The 22,510-nt window shown below is 40.9% G+C and overlaps 1 protein-coding gene across 3 annotated transcripts; it reads left to right on the forward strand.

The window, feature by feature from the left end:
- The first annotated feature begins 1,528 nt into the window (after positions 1 to 1,528).
- On the forward strand, positions 1,529 to 19,121 carry cUnh2orf42 (chromosome Un C2orf42 homolog). 3 transcript variants are annotated; one of them, XM_080419078.1, is made up of 14 exons: positions 1,529 to 1,666; positions 4,109 to 4,317; positions 4,998 to 5,191; positions 5,999 to 6,134; positions 7,102 to 7,339; positions 7,845 to 8,084; positions 10,075 to 10,273; positions 11,546 to 11,668; positions 13,351 to 13,530; positions 14,513 to 14,617; positions 16,273 to 16,380; positions 16,926 to 17,026; positions 17,654 to 17,843; positions 18,349 to 19,121. In XM_080419078.1, the coding sequence occupies exons 2-14, from the start codon at positions 4,160 to 4,162 to the stop codon at positions 18,612 to 18,614; spliced, it is 2,238 nt and encodes a 745-aa protein (XP_080275204.1). In that variant the 5' UTR covers positions 1,529 to 1,666; positions 4,109 to 4,159; the 3' UTR covers positions 18,615 to 19,121. The 3 variants fall into 3 exon arrangements, with proteins under 3 accessions (XP_080275204.1, XP_080275206.1, XP_080275205.1); XM_080419080.1 differs by having other exon boundaries at positions 17,654 to 17,839; positions 18,349 to 18,531; XM_080419079.1 differs by having other exon boundaries at positions 1,540 to 1,666; positions 4,112 to 4,317.
- The last annotated feature ends 3,389 nt before the right edge of the window (positions 19,122 to 22,510 follow it).

Below are 22,510 nucleotides of genomic sequence, written 5' to 3' on the forward strand. Positions count from 1 at the left end.
TGACAGACCACATGGGCACTGGTCCCTTGATTATCTTACAGACCAGGCCCATTGCAAGTTGCTTTACTCTATCCTCTACCCTGAGCCATCCCACCCTAGCATAATGAGCAGGGGTTAGGTGATAACACTTGTTTTGAGTGCTTCCATAGATTTGTATCATGTTCTGTTGAAAGGTGCAGCCACTAGGTGTGCTAAGCGCTAATAAGCACTTTACACCATTGAGCCTGGACAGTGACTGAATGTGAGCAGATGGAAAATACGAGTTGATTTCACACAAAAGGACTGTTGACTAATTATGATATTCAATTGTGTAAAGTAACTTTTTAAGGTACTTTTATTTAATTTTTTTTACCTTACAGGCGTATTTCCAATTTACAGTACTTTTACTTCTACTCCACTACATCTCAAAGGCAAATATTGTACTAGTTACTTTGCCGATATAAATTATTATATTATAAAACATACATTAACCACTTTAGCCCTATTTTATACATAGGGTATTTGAAAATAGCCGATCTATATAAAAATGGCAGATCTAAAAGCTCACAATGCGTCGCAATGCGTTGTGAGCTTTTAGATATGCCATTTTCTTTTACTTACTTTACTTTTGGTACTTTAAGTATATTTTGATGCCAATACTTTTGTACTTTTACTCAAGTAACGTTTTGAACACAGGCCTTTTACTTGTGTCAGTCAAAGTATTATTTCTACATTGCGGTTACTTTTAGTTAAGTAACAAATGGGAGTATATTCTTCCACCACTGATAAATTATCTGTAACCCTAACCCTAACCTCACAGACATAATGCCTAAACCTAACCTCAAAACCAGTGGGGTAGCAGTGGGAAGTAACTAAGTACATTTACTCAAGTTCTGTACTTAAGTAAAATTTTTTGGTATTTGTATTTTACTTGAGTATTTCCAATTTCCAATACTTTTACTAGTACTCCACTACATCTTGGATCCAAATATTATACTTTTACTCCACTACAATTATTTGATAACTTTTACTTTGTTACAAAACATACATTAACCGCTTCAGCCCTATATATATTTTGTCCATAAAATGTGTCGCGATGCGACGCATTTTGAGCTTGTAGATCTGCTATTTTCAAAAGATTTTTATACATTTGAAATCTTGTGAAATGGGACATTCTGCATAAGTACTCTTACTTTTGTACTTTAAGTATATTTTTATACCAATAATTTTTTACTTTTACTGAAGTAAATGTAGGACTTTTACTAAACAGAGTATTTCTAAATAGCAGTATTGATACTTTTGCTCAAGTAAGAAATGTGAGTATAGGCCTACTCTTTCCACCACTGCTCAAAAAACCCTGTCCGCCAGGGCGAAACACCGACCTGGGAGAGACGTCCATCCCGTTTAATTACAGCCAACAACGTAACGTCTAAAAAGAAAAACACCATTTCCCAGCATTCCGAGTTGCGGAGGTGGACTCCTCCTCTTTCCCCCCACGTGACTACGCCCTTAGCCAATGGCGAGTGTCGTTACAGACGCAGTGCAGTGCGGGGATGTAAGGAGGAATGGCGACGGTCGAGAGGAAGAGAGCAGAGCTGCCTGCCGCTTTGAACGTTGAAACACTGTTCTGATCACATTGTTATTGATCACAGCTTGAAGAAGAAACGCCGGGACAAAGTGACTGAATGTGAGCAGATGGAAAATACTGAGTTGATTTACAGTGGTGTAAAAAAAAAATACTCACATTTTCTTACTTAAGTAAAAGTATCAATACTGCAATGTAGGAATACTCTGTTACAAGTAAAAGTCTGGGATTAAAATGTTTTACCATGAGTAAAAGTACAAAGGTATTGGTGTCAAAATGTACTTAAAGTACCAAAAGTAGGAAGTATTCATTATGCAGAATGTTCCATTTGACAAGGTATCATTATGTATAAAAAATCAATTGAAAATGGCCGATATACTGTGAGCTTGTAGATCTGCTATTTTCAAATGGCCGAAAATGTAGGGCTGAAGTGGTTAATGTCATGTTTTGTAATAATCAAAATCTACAAAGTAACTATAACTACAGTTTTAAAAATAATTGTAGTGGAGTAAAAGTACAATATTTGCCTCTGAGATGTAGTGGAGTAGAAGTAAAAGTACTGAAAATTGGAAATACTCCACTGAAAGTAAAACAAATTCTTCAAAATTGTACTTAAGTACAGTACTTGAGTAAATGTACTTAGTTACTTTACACCACTGAGCCTGGACAGTGACTGTGAATGTGAGCAGATGGAAAATATGAGTTGATTTAACACAAAAGAACTGTTGACACAATTGTAATATTTTTGGTGGTAAAGTTTAGTGTACAACTTATGATAGATGAGCAATCTCAACCTCAAACTATACCCCAAATCACATTTGATTTGCAGGTAAAGATGGGTAAAATATGTTTGTGTAGTAACATACAGGGGGATAGCATGATCAAATAGTGGGATCTTAAAATAGGAAGTTTATTATCAGTGAACGCCAATTAAAAGACATTTAAAAGGAGCATCTATAGTATAAAACACAGTTTGATTTAATGATAACGACATGGGTTCATTGTTTACCTTGCATTCTTTAGTTTCAATGTGCAGACTATATCTTTTGACTGTAGACTATCTTGTTTAGAGCAGTGGTTCCCAGACTTTTTACCACAAGACCCAAAAGAGAACCCCCGGGACCCAGACTAGTGAAAATAGCAGATCTACAAGCTCACAACGTGTCGCATCGCGATTGTAGATCGGCTATTTTCACTACTTTTTAAACTTAATTTTTTTTTTAAATTATTTATGAAATTCCTTTTAAAAATGATAGATTTCTTCATGTATTTTTTTTTTAATCAAATTAAATGTTTTGAAAAAAATATATATGGATATAATAGGATATTTAGGATATTTACTCGCGACCCATACAAATTGGTCCCGACCCACTGTTTGGGAAACAGTGGTTTAGACAGATGCTGTGGGTGAGGTTAACTGTGATCCTATAGTTTACTGAGGCACTATTCTATGTACAGGCATGTGTTTACCTTGCTTATTGTATTAAAGTCACTCTGGTTAAGAGTGTCTGCTAAATGCCTAAATTGTGACAAGCGATGGGCAGCCTCTATGGAATGTTAATTTAATGTGGCAGAAATGTTAGTCTGGACTCATTAATGTTTATTATTGGTCTCCATATATGTTCATGTCTTGGGTATCTCTTTATCTCTTAAAGCTATTTCCATTTTAACTGCAGCTAAAGAAGTTCCCTACTGTTAACGGTTTAATGCCATGTGAGGTTAATTTAAAGGGATAGTTCACCCACAAAATGGCTCGATTAGTCACCCCATGGAAACTTGAATTCATAGATTCATGGATTTTTTTAGTTTTTGTCGCATTCCTAAGCCAATAATTTGATGACCGGCAGCGTTTCCGGTAGGAGACACAAAGAGTCTCCTTTGTGTCTCCTACCGGAAACGCTGCCTACCGGTCCGCTGGTCAATTTCTTTTTGGGGTGAACTGTCCCTTTAAGATGTGAGCCTTATAAGTTAGTCTGGACACTTTAATTTTAATTTTGATCATTGGTCTCCATGTTGTTTTCTCCATTTAAAGTGACTTTAAAGCTCCATATATATCTGATATATTTATATTATTATTATTATTATTATTATTATTATTATTATTACCCTTATTATTATATGTCTTAACTAGTTTTATTTTAACCACTTCATTTAACCCTCTAGACTTATTGAACTGGTCATGAGTTGGCTCTGTACTGCGTTTCTTCAGCCAATCAGGAGAGAGTGCCCAATTATCAGCTTAAATTTTATAGTGTTCCAGTTCACAATTTTGTCTGACTTCCAAATTCACTTGTTTATCCTGTGTCCTGTGTGAGTTCTCTCTCCTGATTGGATGAAATTGGTGTCCCGACCTGAAAATAAATTTTCTGTTTAATCAAGAGCTGGAGGGACAGCGAGACGCCTGTTACTGGACAGACACTAGTCTTTACCAATGAGTACTATCACAATGTAAAGCAATTCAACACTTATTTTAACCAAACAAATATCCCTTATACCTATTATTTTACCCTTTAATGTCAACCATTGGTCTCCATATCCTCACAGCAGTGCCAGGCTCTCAGTGCAGAGGGTTAGACTCCACCAAACATCCCCAGCATGGCGTCCACACAGAGCAGTAGAGACCATAGGAAACAAGCGCACCCCAGCAGCACGGCATCCGCACAGAACAGGGAGTACAGAAAACCAACACACCCCAACAACACGCCGGCCTTCCTGTCCAACCTGGGCAAAGCCACGCTGCGCGGAATCCGCAGGTAAGGCTGTTAGCCCTACAATGGCCGTGGTCATTAACCAGTGGTGTAAAGTAACTAAGTACATTTACTCAAGTACTGTGCGTAAGTACAATTCTGAGGTATTTTTACTTCATCAGCTTCAATTTAATGTAGTACAATTTTGTCTGCTCATTCTGCTCAGTCATCACTTCCAATTGCACTTGTATCCTGTATGAGTTCTCTCTCCTGATTGGATAAAATTGGTATCCCGACCTAAAAATGCATGTTCTGTTTGTTAAAGAGCTGGAGAGACAAGGAGACTTTTTACCGAACAAACACTCTAGCAGTGATTAGATAACTATCACAATATATAGTTATTTAACACTTATTTTAAAGGGATACAAATCTTATTTTCTATCAATTACACAGCCCATGAAGCCTTGAATTCATGGAGATTTTTTTGTTTTCGTCGCATTCCTAAGCCAATAATTTGATGACCGGCGGAAATATGCTAATGTCTCTGGTAGGAGAATCAAAGTTAACACTTTGAGTCTCCTACCGGAGCCACCGCCGGTCATCAAATTATTGGCTTGGGATTGAATGCGACAAAAACTAAAAAATCTGCGATCGATAGAAAAAAAAAGTCATTTTGGGGGTGAACTATCCCTTTAACAAAGGCACTTACCCTACCGTTGACTAAAACCGCGCCCCCCTACCCGCAGGTGTCCCCAGTGTGGCATCTACAATGGCACCAGAGGGCTGAGCTGTAAGAACAAGGCGTGTGGCATCGTCCTCAGAGATGGCAGCAGCTCCGTGGGGGGCAGGGGCAACAGGAAGGCTGCCATAGACGTGGTGAAGGTGGTGATAGATGGAGGTGACAGCGATGGAGAGGGGACGCCCCAGCACAGCGGTTCGGGTGAGCCTGGTACATCAGTGCCTCTCAAACTTCTTTCATGTCAAGGACCCCAAAATTATGTATTATCCTACTCATTCACGTATCCTCGAGAGCCTTCCGTTCCGCCGAGTCGGTGTGATGGCCGGTTGTCCAGCACCGCCGTTCCGACCGCTATATGTGCATGTCCATATAGGGCAGTGGTTCTCAACCTACGTATTATTATGGCCACGGCCCCATCTTTGTGCCAGGGACCCCCATAGAGAAGATTTGTGTTGAACAATTCAAAACCATTCAAGATTTTTCAAAAATAGTAGATGAAGCAATCCGGCTTTGTCGAGCGTCCACACGAACACAATTGGCCCGTGTTCGGGGGAGGGAAGCCAGGCGGGGAGGGTGATATTTGTCATTCAACATACTCCTACGGGCTGGGGCGGCACCTGTCAGCGGGGAGTGTTGGGCGGGAGGAGTAGGACGAAGGCTCTACATCCTCCTGGTGGGGGCTCCTCACTGGCAGGTGAGTCAGTAGGATACAACGGCAGTGACAACACCGACATTTTTTGGGGAGGAATCAATTGGCATAACAACTAAATTGGGGGGGAAAAGGGTTAGAAAATAATTGGCTACTCTAAATATAAAAATAAAAAAATAAAATAAATAGCTTTGTGCCGCGCTGTGAGCTTGTACATCTGCTATTTTTGAGAACCATTGTCTAAACCACTGTTCTAAATCCTAAGACTTTTCTCAAACACATTATGTTGCTATATATATAGCTAAAATGACACAGAAGCTTTCCAGGTTTTAATGGTCCAGTAACATTTTGGGTAACAGGTTCAGGTGGCGTGCAGGTGTTCTCCGTGGTCCAGGCGGCGGGCAGAGGGTCCTCTGCCCCCCAGATGGGTTTTGTGGAGCTGGTTCCTACCGATACTGCCATAGCCACTGGTGATGGAGCTACACTGTTGACCAGGTAGGGGGATGGAACTGTCCCATTGTTTTCTTAAAATGATTATGCTATCGGTTACCTTTTTTTAATGAAAAGAAACATTAAAAAAACATGTTTGATATACATTAAAAAAACAATGAACCTTTAAAGGACCATTTTATACTTTGTCACAAAATGCTGTCGTACAAAGATAGTGAAAATAGCCGATCTACCTTTGAGCTTGTAGATCTGCTATTTTCACAATTTTTGTTAAGTTTTTGAAATGTTTTGAAATTTTGTTTTGCCCTGCCCAAAAAAAAGCCATAACAGATTAACCACTTAAAGCCCACCATCCGTATTCTGGGGAAAACCTTCGCAGAAAATAGCCGATTTTGGAAGCTTGTAGATCAGAAAATAAACTAGCATAGAGCCCTGAGGGACACCGCTCAACAACATATGGCTCGTCGCTCAGTGGTCCTTCTGGCCGATCTACACGGTCACAGATTGTTTCTGTTTTGGCCCCACAGTGGTGGAATGAACTCCCCACTGATGTCAGGACAGCAGAGTCACTGCCCATCTTTCGCCGCAGGCTGAAAACCCACCTCTTCAGGAAACACTACCCTGACCCTTCCACTTAGCCTTGCCTACTTGTTGTCAATTATTTGGATGAGCTCTTGTTTTATTGGATCTTGTTTATTTGATACACTTATTTGTTTTAGCTCTTGCTCATTTGATTTTCCTATTTGTCTCATCTGTTTAAGAAAGTAGGTACAGTAGCTGATATATTGCACGTGCTTGTTTTAGAAGAGAATGCACTTAAGACTTCTGGTGATTAGTAGTTTCCTTAGTAGTTTCCTTGCCTACCTATGTTGAATGCACTTATTGTAAGTCGCTTTGGATAAAAGCGTCTGCTAAATGACTGTAATGTAACTGGTTAATCGATAATTTTATTAAATGATTGATTTATTTGTATAATTCACTAGTTCTAACAGTTGCACCCCTATCTAACCAGGATCAACCTGGGCCGCTGCTTCCTGCCTTCGTGTCAACAGGGCCAGAACTCGCGCCAGAACCCCGCGCGGAGCGCCTCGGCCCCGTCCGCTCAGAGCCACGCCCCCTCGCCGCACGGCCTGCTGTGTGGCCGCGCCCCCTCGCCGGACAGCGTGTGCGCGCACATCAGACGAGCCACGGAGTGTCAGAACCACGCCACGCCTCTGAGCGTGAAGAGCTCCGTACTGGACGCCCTACAGGTAAGGGATCCATCATTTTCTTGGCGACCCGGGATTCGAACCCGGGTCTCCCACGTGGAAATCTTTGAATATATTGTTTTTTTTAAGCAAACATTTGTAACTCAAATTCTGCTTCTGGGGATTCTACAAATGTCTTCTAAATTCTACTAAACAGTAGAAGTACTAACACAAATAACTTGATGTATATCAGTGGTTCTCAAACTTTTTCATGTCAAGAACCCCCAAAATTATATGTATTTGGCCGCGGACGCCCCCATCTCAAAATAGTTTGTTCCAGGGACCCCCTCAGAAGCAAATATTTGAGTTCAAAATGTTGCTTCAAAATATTATATGTATTCAAAGATTTGCATACATTTTCATGATTTTTCAAAAATAATAGAAGATCTACAAGCTCATAGCGCGGCACTTGTTGTATATCTGCTATTTTTGAATAGCCAAAGAAATCTAAAATGACACAGATCCGTTCCCGGATTGAAGGGGTAAAGTGTTGCACCCGTGTCTCCAGGTGTCTCTTCAGACCAGGGCGGAGCTGTGGAGACTGGCCACGGAGTCCTCAGGACCGCTGGTCCAGCGGGTCAGCAAAGACACTCTGGTGGTCAAGTGTCACACCGGCCCCGACCACCCGCTGGGCCTCCTGCATGTCACCGCGGGGGGCGCCACTGAGCCGCCTGAGGCCTCCAAGGCCGAGGCGAAGGGCTCAGAGCTGCCACACATCCAGCAGGCTGGGTTCCACTGCACCTGTCAGGTATACCACACAATAGACCAATTATTTGTTTACCAACATTGAGACTGGATGCACAGGTGATTGTTTCACGCAATCAATTCTCAACCTGTTGTTTTGGGGTGCGCCAAACCCCCTCTTGTGTGTTGGCTGGTGAGGCGCGTAGCCTCACCAGCGAGACTAGCGAGACTAGCGAGAATGTGTTTCATCGCGCGCATACTGGTTGCACGCATACTGGTTCTTATCACTGTGTCGTCGTCTGTTAAGGGGTCTATAGGCTCTATGCACAGCAGCTATTTTGGAAGGAAATTGGGCCTCTTCCTTACTTCCTTCACAGGTGTTACCGATGATACTAATGAAGGCTCTGTTCCATTTCGTGTGGCACAGTGGTTCTCAAACCTTTTAATTTCAAGGACCCCCATAACTCTGAGAGTGTACAAATGGAACCAAATGGACCCTTACCGGTCCATTTGGTTCCATTTCGTACACTCTCAGAGTTACACACCCGTAAGGGGCCATTTGGAACCTCCTCAAGGAACCATGAGGGTCCCTGGACTCCAATTTGAGACCCACTGGTGTAGCAGAGTGTTTCCAGTGAGCCAACATGTACAATATCAGCACCCTGACTATGTTAGACAAGAATGGAACAGAGCCTTCGTTAGTATCATTAGTAACAACCTGGTGGCCATATTGTAAAAGGTCTTTACAACATGGCTGCTGTGCATAGAGCCAATATAGGGATAGATACATTGTGGTTTGTGACACTAGATATCATCTGAGAGTTTGTCTTTTCCTGGTTTTAATCACTTAAAGGAGTTGTATGGTATTTGTTTTTGTTAAAATAAGTGTTAAATATCTCTATATTCTGATAGTAATCATTGCTATAGAGTGTTTGTTCAGTAATAGGGGGTCTCCCTGTCTCTCCAGCTCTGTAGTAAACAGAACATACATTTTCAGGTCAGGATACCAATTTCATCCAATCAGGAGAGAGAGAGATACAGGATACACTACAGGATAAACAAGTGAAATGGGAAGTGATGAAACAAAAACGAGCGACCGAAATTGGAATTGCAAAACTGATAAATGGTCTCTCTCTCATTGAATGAAACTGGTGACCCACCTGAAAATCGGTTTTCTGTTTATTAATGAGCTGGAGAGAAGGAAAGACCCCCGTTACTGAATAATTATCAACACAATATGATATTATTGTCACTATCGATATTATGATATTTGGTCAAATATCATTGGTGTCGGGTGGAAACTTCACACAAAAAAACAGATGTACAAGCTCAAAATACATCACATCGACGCGTTTTGAGCTTGTCGATCGGCTATTTCTGCTACTTTTGTGTGACACTGTAGTATGGCAACTCTTGACGAAAACCATAAAAAGTTAACCCATTAAGACCAGGAACGCATCTGTGTCATTTTAAGATTTCTTTGGCTATTCAAAAATATCAGATCGAGTGCCGCGCTATGAGCTTGTAGGTCTGCTATATAACATTTTTAACTCCAATCTTTGCTTCTGGGGGGGGGGTCCCTGGAACAAAATGTTTTGAGATGGGGGTCCGCGGCCAAATACATATCTAAAAAAGTTTTCAGTATGTTGCTATATCAGCGGTGCTCCAACTTTTTCATGTCAATGACCCCCAAAATGATATGTATTTGGCCGCGGACCCCATCTCAAAAATATTTTGTTCCAGGGACCCCTCCCCCCCCCCAGAAGCAAAGATTTGAGTTAGGCTACAAATATTCGCTTTAAAAAATATATGTATTCAAAGATTTGCACTCATTTTCACAAAAAAAAAAAAAAGCAGATCTACAAGCTCATATCGCGGCACTCGGTGCCGTGCTATGAGCTTGTAGATCTGCTATTTTTGAATAGGCAAAGAAAATTTTAAATAACACAGATCCGTTCCCGGATTGAATTGGTAAAAATATGAAGCTATGAGGATTCTGCCCGACGACAGCAATGAAATATAGTGATATTTGGTTTTGTCCACATCATCACCAGGTTAACGGCAGAATAGGCAAAGCTGCTACAGATGGTCCGAATCAGCCTGGGTCCAGGAAACGTGCTGCCGGTTCTAATTCTACTCCCAGTGCGACCGCTTCGGAGCCTTGCCTCCACTTCTATGCGTGTGTGTGTGCCTTCGCCAGTGACGACAAGATGGACTTCGATTGTTCCGGTCTGATCAACTACAACTTCAACGGTACAGTAACCGGCTAGAAGGTTTCATATATAGTTGGTGTCAGTGGTATTCTTTTGTGAAAATAAGTTAAGCATTTGTGTTAACCCATTCAAACCGGGAACGCATCTGTGTAACCACTTTATCCATATTTTATACTTTGGTTATTCAAAAATAGCAGATATACAAGCTGATGTATGAACTTGTAGATCTGCTATTTTTTTTAAATCTTGAAAATGTGTGCAAATCTTTCAATATATATATTTTTAAAGCAAACCTTTTTAACTCAAATCTTTGCTTCTGGGGGGGTCCCTGGAACCAAATTGTTTGAGATGGTGGTCCGCGGCCAAATACATATAATTTTGGGGGTCCTTGACATGAAAAGGTTTGAAAACCATTGATATAGCAACATAATTAGGATTTAGAAGACATTAGAATATATATTCAAAGATTTGCACAAATGTTCACGATTTTTCTAAAATAGACAAAGAAATCTAAAATGACAGAGATGCGTTGTCGGATTGAATGGGGTAAATGGCTCTATATTCTGATAGTAATCATTGCTATAGAGTGTTTGTTCAGTCACAGGGGTCTCCCCATCTCTCCAGCTCTTTAATAAACAGAAAATAAAGTTTCAGGTCAGGATACCAATTTCATCTGTAAATGAGCAGACAACTGGAACTGGAACACAAGCTGATAAATGATCGTTGAGGGGTTCTTTCAACTGCATTTTCTCATTTCTGTTTATTAAAGAGCTGGATAGATTTGGAGACCCCTGCTACTGAACAAACACTCTATAACAATGCTTACTATCAGAAAGCTTTAACTTAACTCTTTCACTGCCAGACTTATTTCTGGCTGCGTGCACCCCCAAAATATATATATATATATATTTTCTTTCAAAAACAAAAACAAAAGTCGTCATAAGTCGTCCCTGGCAGTGAGTGAGTTAAAAAAACTATACTTTCCCAGTTTTAACCAAAAATATCACACCACCTTTAACCACATGAACCCGTGCGTCCCTAATCTGGGCATGTCATAATAAGTGAACATTGGGACAAAAATAGCCGATTGGCAAGCTCGCAGCGCGTCGCAACGCCGTGCACGGTGGGCTTGCTAATCGGCTATTTTTGGCAAAGAGATCTGGTGTAGAGAGGGGACCAAGTACAGATCCCTGGGGGACTCCGGTCAATGAGGTATATAGGGTTTGAAGTGGTTATGTCAATGTTAGTATATGTGTCATTTGGTATAAAAAACGTCATATTGTTTATCCTGTGTGGCTTCATGTCTCTCCAGATGTTCATCAAAGCAGTGAGTCTAGACTCCTCTCTGCTCCTGACAAGATCCAGCATCTTTCTGGACATCCAGACGACCTCCAACACAACCCAAAGAGACACTGCATGGACCATTCTGTCACTGGTACAAAGATTCACTATGATACCAACACAAATACTGTATATATTAGATCCCACGAGAGTGTTGCTGGGACAAAGAAAGGTTGATAAAGTAGATTTTCAACTGATTTGTCTCTCTGAAAAAAGCCATTTTAGTGTCAAAATGTTCTGAATATTGTGTGGCTTGTGACGATCAGGTTCAATATTTTGTTCAGTTTACCATGGGGCTTAAGAATGGTTCAGAAGCTGTGTTCACGTTCACTCTTCCGTTGGAATGAATACACTCCAACCTGCTTCCGCTCTCCTAAAAAGGTGTCCGCCTACGTCACACACATACGGGAAGTAAACAGGAGATGGCATGTCTTTTCACGTCCACAACACCGTCGACGGAGGTTCTCAGCCACACATATCTTTGTCATTGTGACGTCACTTTCGCCACGCGGCACCTCGGTCGACACTTGGTCGCTTGGTCTCTTGAGCCAGACTGTTGGCTCACGCGATTTTCAAATGCTTCCACCTTAAACCAGAGGTTCTCAAACTTGTTTCATGTCAAGGATCCCCAAATTGATACATATTAGCCAAACTTGTCGAAAACATGATGTTTTGTAATCAGCTCATTGGACTGACCAGAAAGAAGAGGACATGTTTAGAGTGACACACTATGGTAGAATAGTGAAGTGCATCGCTCCTTTGCAGGAATTGTCGACGACCATACAAAGGAATCCTAAACCATTCTATTTGGGAAAACTATTTTAAAAATGTACTTGAAGAGTCATAAGATAAGCTCCCCACAATTTGAATAGATATTCAAGGGACCCCCATTTAAAATCTTTGGAACCTCAATCTACTCTGTAATATTCTTTGTGTTAATTTAAGTGTACAATTCGCATTCCTAAGCCAATAATTTTATGACCAGCGGACCGGTAGGCAGCGGTTCCGGTAGGAGACGCAAAGGAGACTCTTTGTGTCTCCTACCGGAACCGCTGCCCGTCATCAAATTATTGGCTTAGGAATGCGACAAAAAAATGAATTCAACTCTCTATGGGGTGACTAATCGAGAAAAAATATCATTTTGGGGTGAACTAACCCTTTAAATCAAATGAGTCCAAGCCATTATAGCTTGCTGCTTATCAGAATTGGAAATACAAAAAAAGTATTTGAAAGACATTTTAACTCATTGAGTGCCCAAATTATTAATATCTATTTCTGGCCATTACGATTTAATTTTTTTTATTTTTTCAAAGTAAAAAAAAAGTGCTTAGGAAGCGAGATACAGCCTTTTTCAGTTATAAGTTAAACAAGGAGTGGATGGAGCTGCAAATCTTCAGATAATGATATCTTGGGTTCTAAATTAAAAAAAAATTTAAAACACGTGAAACACGTTAATGGCACGTTGCACCATAGCGCTAAAACACGTGAAACACGTTAATGGCACTCAATGAGTTAACATGTATTTTTGTGAATGGAAATGACGAACAGATGACTGCTTCCATTCGCATATTATTCAGGAGGTGCAGTTACAGACTATGTTGCATTCAGAGATTGTGCAATAGTTGTCTAGCTTGAGAGACTACTTGTCGCTCAAAGCATAAATTGGCCTTGATATAAACATTTCTTAAGTGTGTTGCCTACATTTTATACTCAACTTATTTTATTTCCTCCCACATTTTCTTGTGTGCGCGTCTTCTTCTGTCGTTCTATCTCCAGCCTCCACAGTGGTGCTTCCTGTCGGCCTGGGGGCGGAGGTGACGCCACTTCCTGTCGGCTTGGGGTCAGAGGTGACGTCACTTCCTGTCGGCTTGGGGTCAGAGGCCGTGTCACCCCCCAGTCTGAGGAAAGCTGTTCAGAGGAAACTCCCTCATCATCCCTTTATGATGAAGAGCCCAGGTACTGTCTGTCGCACCACTGCCCCCCCACCCTCTTATGTCAGGGGTGTCCAAACCTTTTTTTCAAAGGGAGCCATATAATAGTTGAAAATATGAAACTAGCTTCACCCATTAAGACCTGAGGCTGATTCTACAAAATGTCTTCTAAATCAGTAGTTCTCAAACGGTTTCGTGCCAAGGACCCCCATCTGAAAATGTGTTGGGCCAAGCAAGCATGTGCATGAAAGGGAGCTCGAGCCCCTGCCCTTTTACCCGTCGGTAAAAGAGTGCCCTCTCCAGACTAGAAAAAAAAAAGAAATAATAATAATCTATTACCCCCCCTGGCGGCCTAACGGTAAGGCCGACGGAAATGGCAGTGGATGTGCAGGATGCAGCTCAAAGTGAACTTTACCCAGGTATCTAGTTTGTCGCCGTCCGACCTTCCTAGACCGTGTTATAGAAAACGGGCGACAATGGCCAAAACTCAATCGAAAACCGGCAGAAGTGGCCGTTTTCAAGATGTTTTGGCCATTATCTCTGGAACGGAAGGCCCAATCTGCTCAGTTCAAAGCTTGTTGGATGCGTGACTTTGAGGACATTACTCACGCAATGAGTATGTTCGGGTTATTTGGGTTTTCGGGCCTAAATAGTATGGTAATTGTTCGGTGTTTGAAATTCCAGCCCCTGCCTCTCCAAATCCCTCTGCACGTCCCTGGGGCCAGGGACCCCAGAAGAGAAGATTTGCGTTAAAGAAATTCAAAAACCTTTTCGAAACACTTTCAAGATTTTTCAAAAAATAGCAGATGTACAAGCTCGCAGCGCGGCACAAAGTGACGCGCTGCAGGCTTGTAGATCTGCTATTTTTGGAATAGCCAACGTTAAAATCTAAAATGACACAGATGCTTTCCCGGTTTAAATGGGTTTAAGGCCGACTTGGTCTCCTGTCATAATACTGTACCTTTGGACCGTAGCAAAGTCACATATACATCTTGTCCATCTTCCAGGGAGCAGCCAGGCAGTGGATGAACACACCGTATCCATGGGCTTCCACCAGTGGCTGGCTAGTGTGACGGAGAGAATCCACCAGACCATGCACTACCAGTTTGATGGTAAGACCGTTAATCACACATATAGGAATGATGAATGACAGCCTCACATTATTTAGGTATCTTGGCCAGACACTCTTATCCAGAGCGACTTACAATAAGCAAGGCAATTACATACACAAATTAAGTAAAAGTATCAATACTGCAATGTAGAAGTAGTTAGAAGTAAAAGTCCGGAATAAAAAATGTACTTGAGTAAAAGTACAAAAGTATTGGTATCAAAATGTACTTAAAGGGATACTTCACTTTCGGAACGGGGAAACATTTAAAAAATATATTAAAAATAAATGAAAAAAGTAATGGAAAATTCATGGCCCCCTCACGCATTAGAGTGTCCTACTAATGTGTGAGGGGGCCTTTATTTTGCCATAACTTCTTTCATTTTTTTTTAATATATATTTTTAATGTTTATTTTATGTGAAAGTGAAGTATCCCTTTAAAGTACCTAAATTAAAAGTACAACAATGTTTGAAATTAGCAGATCTACAAGCTCGCAATGTGACGCGTTGTGAGCTTGTAGATCGGCTATTTTCAAATAGCCTACACTGTCTACAGGAATGTATGCTTTGTGTCTAGTAACCAGCGAACTAGACCTCTGGCTTAGGCTACTATCTGAACTGTTGTTTTGTCTTTCTGTTTTTTGACTCTGAGCACTTCAGAGGCAAATATTGTACTTTTACTCCACTACAACTATTTGAAAACTTTAGTTACTATTTACTTTGCAGATATAAATCATTATATTATAAAACATGCATTAACCACTTTAGCACTATTTTATACTGTAGGCTATTTGAAAATAGACGATCTACAAGCTCACAACGCGTCACATTGCGAGCTTGTAGATCTGCTAATTTCAAACATTGTTGTACTTTTAATTTACAGTAGGTACTTTAAGTATTAACCAAACATCCCAAAATATGAACTCTATGACTGCGGGAGATCGATCTTACTGGAGATGAATATTCTAGGATTTTTCAAATGTTAGTGAAAACACTCGAAAATCGCTGGCAGTGGCATGGCAAATTACGTTTTATTTCTGGCAGTCAAAGAGTTAACCACGTGTGGAAGAAATTTTCAAAGTTATCATTACAATTACTACTTCAAGTTTGAATGTGTCCATGTGTGTTGTGGGTGTGTATCTCTACAGGAATGTATGCTTTGTGTCTAGTAACCAGCGAACTAGACCTCTGGCTTAGGCTACTATCTGAACTGTTGTTTTGTCTTTCTGTTTTTTGACTCTGAGCACTTCAGAGGCAAATATTGTACTTTTACTCCACTACAACTATTTGAAAACTTTAGTTACTATTTACTTTGCAGATATAAATCATTATATTATAAAACATGCATTAACCACTTTAGCACTATTTTATATATACTGTGTAGAGATACACACCCACAACACACATGGACACATTCAAACATGAAGTAGTAATTGTAATGATAACTTTGAGAATTTCTTCCACACGTGGTTAACTCTTTGACTGCCAGAAATAAAACGTAATTTGCCATGCCACTGCCAGCGATTTTCGAGTGTTTTCACTAACATTTGAAAAATCCTAGAATATTCATCTCCAGTAAGATCGATCTCCCGCAGTCATAGAGTTCATATTTTGGGATGTTTGGTTAATGATATTTTGGGTGTTTTTTTTTTGCACCAGGGAAGCCAGAAGCGTTGGTGTACCACATCCCACAGGAGTTTTTCAATGCCCTGCAACACCGTCTGTCTCTGGGATCCAAGAAGAGAAGACTGCCCAACACAACAACAGGTATTCACATCTAATACTACACTTAAGATCCAACCAAACACCTAACCCTGGCCTACACCAAGGGTCTTTAACAGGGGGTCCGGGACCCCTAGGGGGTCTTCAGAGTTACTTTTCTTTGTTTTTACATTAACCACTTGAACCCTAGCATCCCTACTCTGAGGGAAACATTAGCAAACAATAGCAGATCTACAAGCTCATCGCGAGGTGTTTGTGAGCTTGCAGATCTGCTATAGTTGGCAAATAAGTTTGGTGTAGAGGTAAAACATAGTGGCTAATGTGTAAAAATATATACTATAGTCTATGAAGCTATCTATGAAATCTACAAAAAAGTTTAATCTGCAACACAATTTTATTTTAGTGGGGGGTCCCTGCTTCATCTTTCTCTCAGCTAAGGGGTACAGTGGGTCCATTTGGTTCCATTTTCACACTGTCAGAGTTAAGGGGGGGTCCTTGAAATGTTAAAGTTTGAGACCCACTGCTTTAATATAATACAGTAAATGCAATGTGTTGCTAATATTATTTGTCTGTGCTCTCTGCTATGTCAGCATTTGTAAGGAATGACTCTCTACCTCTGGGCTCGTTCTCCAAATACACCTGGAACATCACCAACCTGATGCAGGTCAAACGCATCTTTGACACCCCGCAGGTACCCCACCACGTCCCCTTCCCTGTTCACTTCCTACTGGAGATGTTAATGATTAACCGCTAACAATAATATAATATAATACAAATGATAATCCATAATATCAGTCAAACAATTCATTTATTATAATGTTATTTTTGTCCATTACAAAGTCGGGCTACTATTTGCTAAACGTTGATTTTAAGTATATATTTTTCATCTAGGCTTATTGTCCATTTTATTTTATTGCGTTTACTGTGCTGAAGAGTAGCTTATTTAAAAGCCTGTATCCTCTGGTTTATACTGTAAAAATCCTAATTTCTTATGGAAAACTAAATTCATTGCATTTGTAATCTATTGAGTATTTGTTCAGTAACAGGGGTCTCCCTGTCTCTCTCTAATAAACAGAAAATACATTTCATGTGGGTTGCAAAATTTCAGGCAATCAGGAGAGAGTACCCATTTATCAGCTTAATTTTTTATAGTGTTCCAATTCCAATTTTGTCTGCTCATGTCTTTGTAACATCACCTCCCATTAAACACTTATTTTAACCAAATAAAATCACTTACTCCACCTTTTAATGTATAGTAAAAAAAAGTGTTATATTAAATATTTAATAAAACTTTAGTTCCATGTTTGGTGTTGTGTAGATGCCCCTGGAACTGACCCAGAGTTTTGTGAAGAACATGGACGGTTCCTACTCCCCGTTCCACCATCCAGACTGTCCCACCGACCCACTCCGTTCGGACAGAGCCGCCGATCCGCAGCGTCCGGACGGGTCCAGAACGGACAGGCCTCTGGCTATCAGACCCATGGAGCTACGCACCTTCCTCAAAGTGGGTGAGTGTCGAGTTTGTGTGTCGACGTTTTGGTTTGTGAAAGGATCCGCGGGGCACTTGCCTTGGAATGCCATGTACGGACGGGATGAGGAGAGAGTGGAAATCTGACATGGGAGTTGACCTCAGGAGACCAGGAACGCATCTGTGTCATTTTTCAGATTTATTTGGCTCAAAAATAGCAGATATACAAGCTCATAGCGCGGCACTTTTTGACCTGATGGTCAAGATTCAATTTATCCCCCGAGCAAGCAGGCAGGCTCTATTAGCTCAATGGTAAACATGTCAGCACTTGCGCAGGAAACCGGGTTCAAATCCGGGGTAGAAGAGGAAAGTTACGTAGTGCTGCTTTAACAAGAGCTTGTGACTAAATAATTGGATCCATTGGAACATAGATTATTTCTTCCATTTTCCTGAATAGTATAGATATGGGTATATATATATATATATATATACAGTACATGAAATCTACTCAGTGTAACAGAGGCCTCTATCTATATCTGTACCAGGAACCTTCACAGCAGATCAGAAGGAAGCCACTCCGTTTGTGATCGAGTGGATCCCCGACGTCCTCCCTCGCTCGCGGGTCGGAGAGCTGCGGATCCGCTTCGAGTTTGGCCACGAGCAGAGCGGCGGTCCGGCGGAACATGGCGCGGCATCGAACCCGAGGAGGAACGGAGCACAGAGCAGCGGCAATAGCAACAAGATGACCCCAACGGTCTCCATTCAACCCCCACACTCACAACCTGTTGAAGTCCTGCAAATCGTGCTGTAGATCAGTTGGTTCTCAAACTTTGTCATGTCAAAGGACCACCAAATGAATGTCTGTTTGGCCGCGCGGACCCCCATCAGGAAATATCTTGTGCCAGGGACCCCCATGCAAGATTTGTGATGTGTCCCAAAAAACAAAACAAAACAATCTAGGGTGGAGTCCAGCCCAACTCATATGAAGTGGTCAATGTTGTTGTTATTATTATTATTATTATTATTATTATTATTTACTATCTCAGCTGAGGCTTCATTTACATACAGGCTTTGTAATTCTTTTTATTTTATTTTAATTTGGAATGTGTGATATTTCCATGTATTTCTTGCAATGCCTCTTGTCTACCAGTAGGTGTCCTACCATACCCACAGGATACAATACAAGAGCAGGGAGACCAACAACCACTGCATTTATATTTTACTAACATACTTTACCATAACATAAAAGCAAACTCATGGATTGCGTTGTTAAAGGTCATTTTTATGTTGTGCTTCCATCTTATTTTTAATTCTTTAAGTATGACAAAATCACATATCACTCGTAACACCTATGTCTACATTGTCGCTGTCGGGCAGGAACCTTGTATCTCCATACTTTTTAGGTTTTTCCGTAAATGAATGCCCTACTTTAGTCACACTGCAGTGTCACTCAGAAGTGAAGTGAAAATCATTAAGTGTGTCTGTGGGTTGTATGGATATTGAACCAGTGAAAGTTATTAACAAGAGCTTGTGAATAAATAATTTGGATACATTGGAACACAGGTTTCCTGAATATTGACGGTTTTGGACACAAGGTCAGCTTATTCTCTTCAAGCCTCCTTTTTATGTTCTTTAAGAAAAATGACAGCCAGAATGTAGACGGCATCCCGGGAGCTATGGGTTGGCGCCCCAGCCTGTGTCGTCCGTGAGGAAGAAGCCAAACAAATCCACGGTGAGGCCTTTAGGAGGGCCATTAAAGCAAGCCGCAAGTGGAGCCTGCAGCACCACCACGGCCCAAGAAACCATCACGCCAGAAGGAAATGTTTGGATCGGGGGGAGTCTGGTGCAACGCTCAGGTCCTGGACCTGGTGAGACGAAGGAGGAGCCCGGCCAGGAGGCCACCCACAGAGCATAGTCCCTCCATGTGCCAGAGCCTCTCCTCTCCCCCAGTCCCGGCAGAGTAGTTCCGGAGAAGCGTACTGAGTGGCCCTGTCTTTCCCTATAGGACTGACCGTGGGTAGCTACTGGGACTTAAGTCGGGGCTTGATCAACCCCGGCTGGGTCACCTGGGCGAGGGTGTATGTTGTTGCGAGACCCGAAACACCCTATGACCCCAGGCTACAACACTGATGATACGTCCCAGGTGCATCCATGTGATGTTTTCTTTATAGTATGGCTGAGTTATATTTTGGATGTAATAGATTTAAATGATATATTTTTTTATTAAATGGGTTTTGACTTTTGAAATATTGAAGGTGTTGTGGCATAAGAAAAAGAAAAAAAGCTGTCAAACATTTGATATAGGTTAAAAACTACTTTGGTCAAATATCGTTGCTGTCGGGAGGAAACCAAATATGTCCAAAACTATTTTTTTTATTATTTTAAAAACATAGCCGATCTACAAGCTCACAATGCATCCTGATGTGACACGTTGCGAGCTTGTACATCGGCTATTTTCGCTACTTTTGTGACACTTGTATGATGAAGTAGGGCATTAATTTACAACAAAAAAAAGAACGTTTCTGATCGACAGCACAATATTCTCTTTACTCTGTTTGGAAACCAGGATATGTCACACTTATACCAAGCTCAGGAAGCAATGTCATTGGACAGCCAGGTGTCAATCAGCTCTCCTCTCAGAACCTTGGAGGAGCGACTAAAAAAAGGAAGAAATGGGTGTAAACGGAGATGTTTAAGTGCTGGTTATAAGTTCAATAATCTGTTGAATGTTATATCAGTGTGGATATAAATTAAAGTGTGCCTGTTAAAAACAGGTTAGTTTAGTGTGTTTGGAGCTGGGTTGTCACGCAGTATTTCTACCATAACAATGAAGCTGCCATTAATAACTACAAGGTGGGCTGTGGCTCGTCAACTAACACTCATGCTAGCCTTGCCCCAGTGGTAAAAAGTACTCACATGTTTCTTAAGTAAAAGTATCATATTTTCAAATCGGGAAAGTTTACAGTATAGAGGGCTGAAGTGGTTAATGTATGTTTTGTAGTAATAATCAAAATCTGCAAAGTAACAGATAGGTTGATTGATTGATTGATGTACTTTATTTAGTAAGACATGAGAACATCAGTACATGGAAGTACAAATTCACAATACAAGGTCTACTAAACTGGGAGACTCATAAGCACTAAGCTTCTTTAAGATGAGATCCCCATGCACACAAATCATGATGACATATAAGAGACAGACAGATATACACACTACTATACAGAATGTCATACAATCAGCTTACAGGTTACTGGTATGAAGAGTGAAAAAAAAATTACAAGAGAAGAAAAAGAAATAGGGAGGGTAGGTTAAGACTTAGACAGGGGCCATTTTCGAATTGCAGCCTCCTGAAGGTGTATCTTTAGGGCAGTTTTGAAAGTGAGTAGGGTTTTACACTCCTTTACTCCTTTTGGTAGGGCATTCCACATTTTTGATGAATAGCATGAGAACGAGTTCATTCCCTTTGTTGAGCCAAATCTGGGTTGCACATGATTTGTGGAGCTGCCTCTGGTGTTATGATCGTGGACTTCATTAACATTTAGGAAGTATTTAGACAAATATGCCAATGTTGTGGTGTATCTTGAAGACCAGGCCCATAGTAAGTTGCTGTACTCTGTCCGGTGGCATACTTTACTGGGTCTATTTGCAACACTGAATTTTTGTTTGAAACTGTATGCGTTTTAGACACCTTTTTTATATTGCAAGGTCATAATACATAAAGGTTCTCGGTTCAAATTCACTTGAAGCATTTTCACGGAGGCTTATTTGGGAAATTGTCTGACACTACAGTACATGTGGGAACTAATACTATGAGCACTTGTGTGGTCTGGTGGTCACATGTTAACTCCATGCAGGAAGCAGAACTTTATATTGTATACTTTACCGCAGTGGTTCTCAACGTGTGGGTCGGGACCCCCAGGGGGGTCACCACATGATTTCTATTTGGGGGGGGGTCCCCAGACAGTAAAGTGACAATTTAAGGACTTTTAAGACCTTTTTAATACCAAAAGAAATAAAATGAAAAAAGGCATTACTGTATCAAAAGTAAACAACAAACTATAGGAACTATAGGAAGAAATGTAATTTTTATTTGTGTGTTCCAATGCCAAAAAACACAATTCAATCGTTAATTGCAAATATTTGCGCAACAATTAATCAATTAAAGTACAATTTAATGATCGTGACAGAACAACATGTACTCGTCTTTATGTTGAGAACTCACACAAAAACTAATCTCACCCACACACAATCATTTGTTGATTCAACAAACAGTCAGTGTAGGACATCTATAACAGTCAGGTAATGATATAGAGGGCTTTACAGCGTATCATCAGGCCTTAATGTAGTGACCTGTTATGGGACATGAACAACCAGTTGTTCTAGAACAGGGGTGGACAGGTAAGTAAGTAGGTCGATCACACAGGGAGTTGTGGTCGCTTGTGGAGCAATTTGAAAACCCAGACAAAAACATCCATTCATATCATCCGACGTCCAATCACGTTCGGGTTTGCTGGATTTAATGTGGACCCCTAAAATCAAGTGAATCATATCAGGGGAGTAGTGCAGCGTGAATTAACACAGGAATGACCAGCATATTAACGGTCCAGGTGTGTCACCTGTTTATTACTAGGGTACTACTACTTTTTAAACCACAACTCAAGGCATCAGTAGAATGAGTTTGGGAACAGACGCATGAGGCAAAACACA

This window comes from Gymnoscopelus braueri (assembly GCF_963280865.1).
Source record: "Gymnoscopelus braueri genome assembly, chromosome: 22".
In the NCBI taxonomy this organism is placed as follows: Eukaryota; Metazoa; Chordata; class Actinopteri; order Myctophiformes; family Myctophidae; genus Gymnoscopelus; species Gymnoscopelus braueri.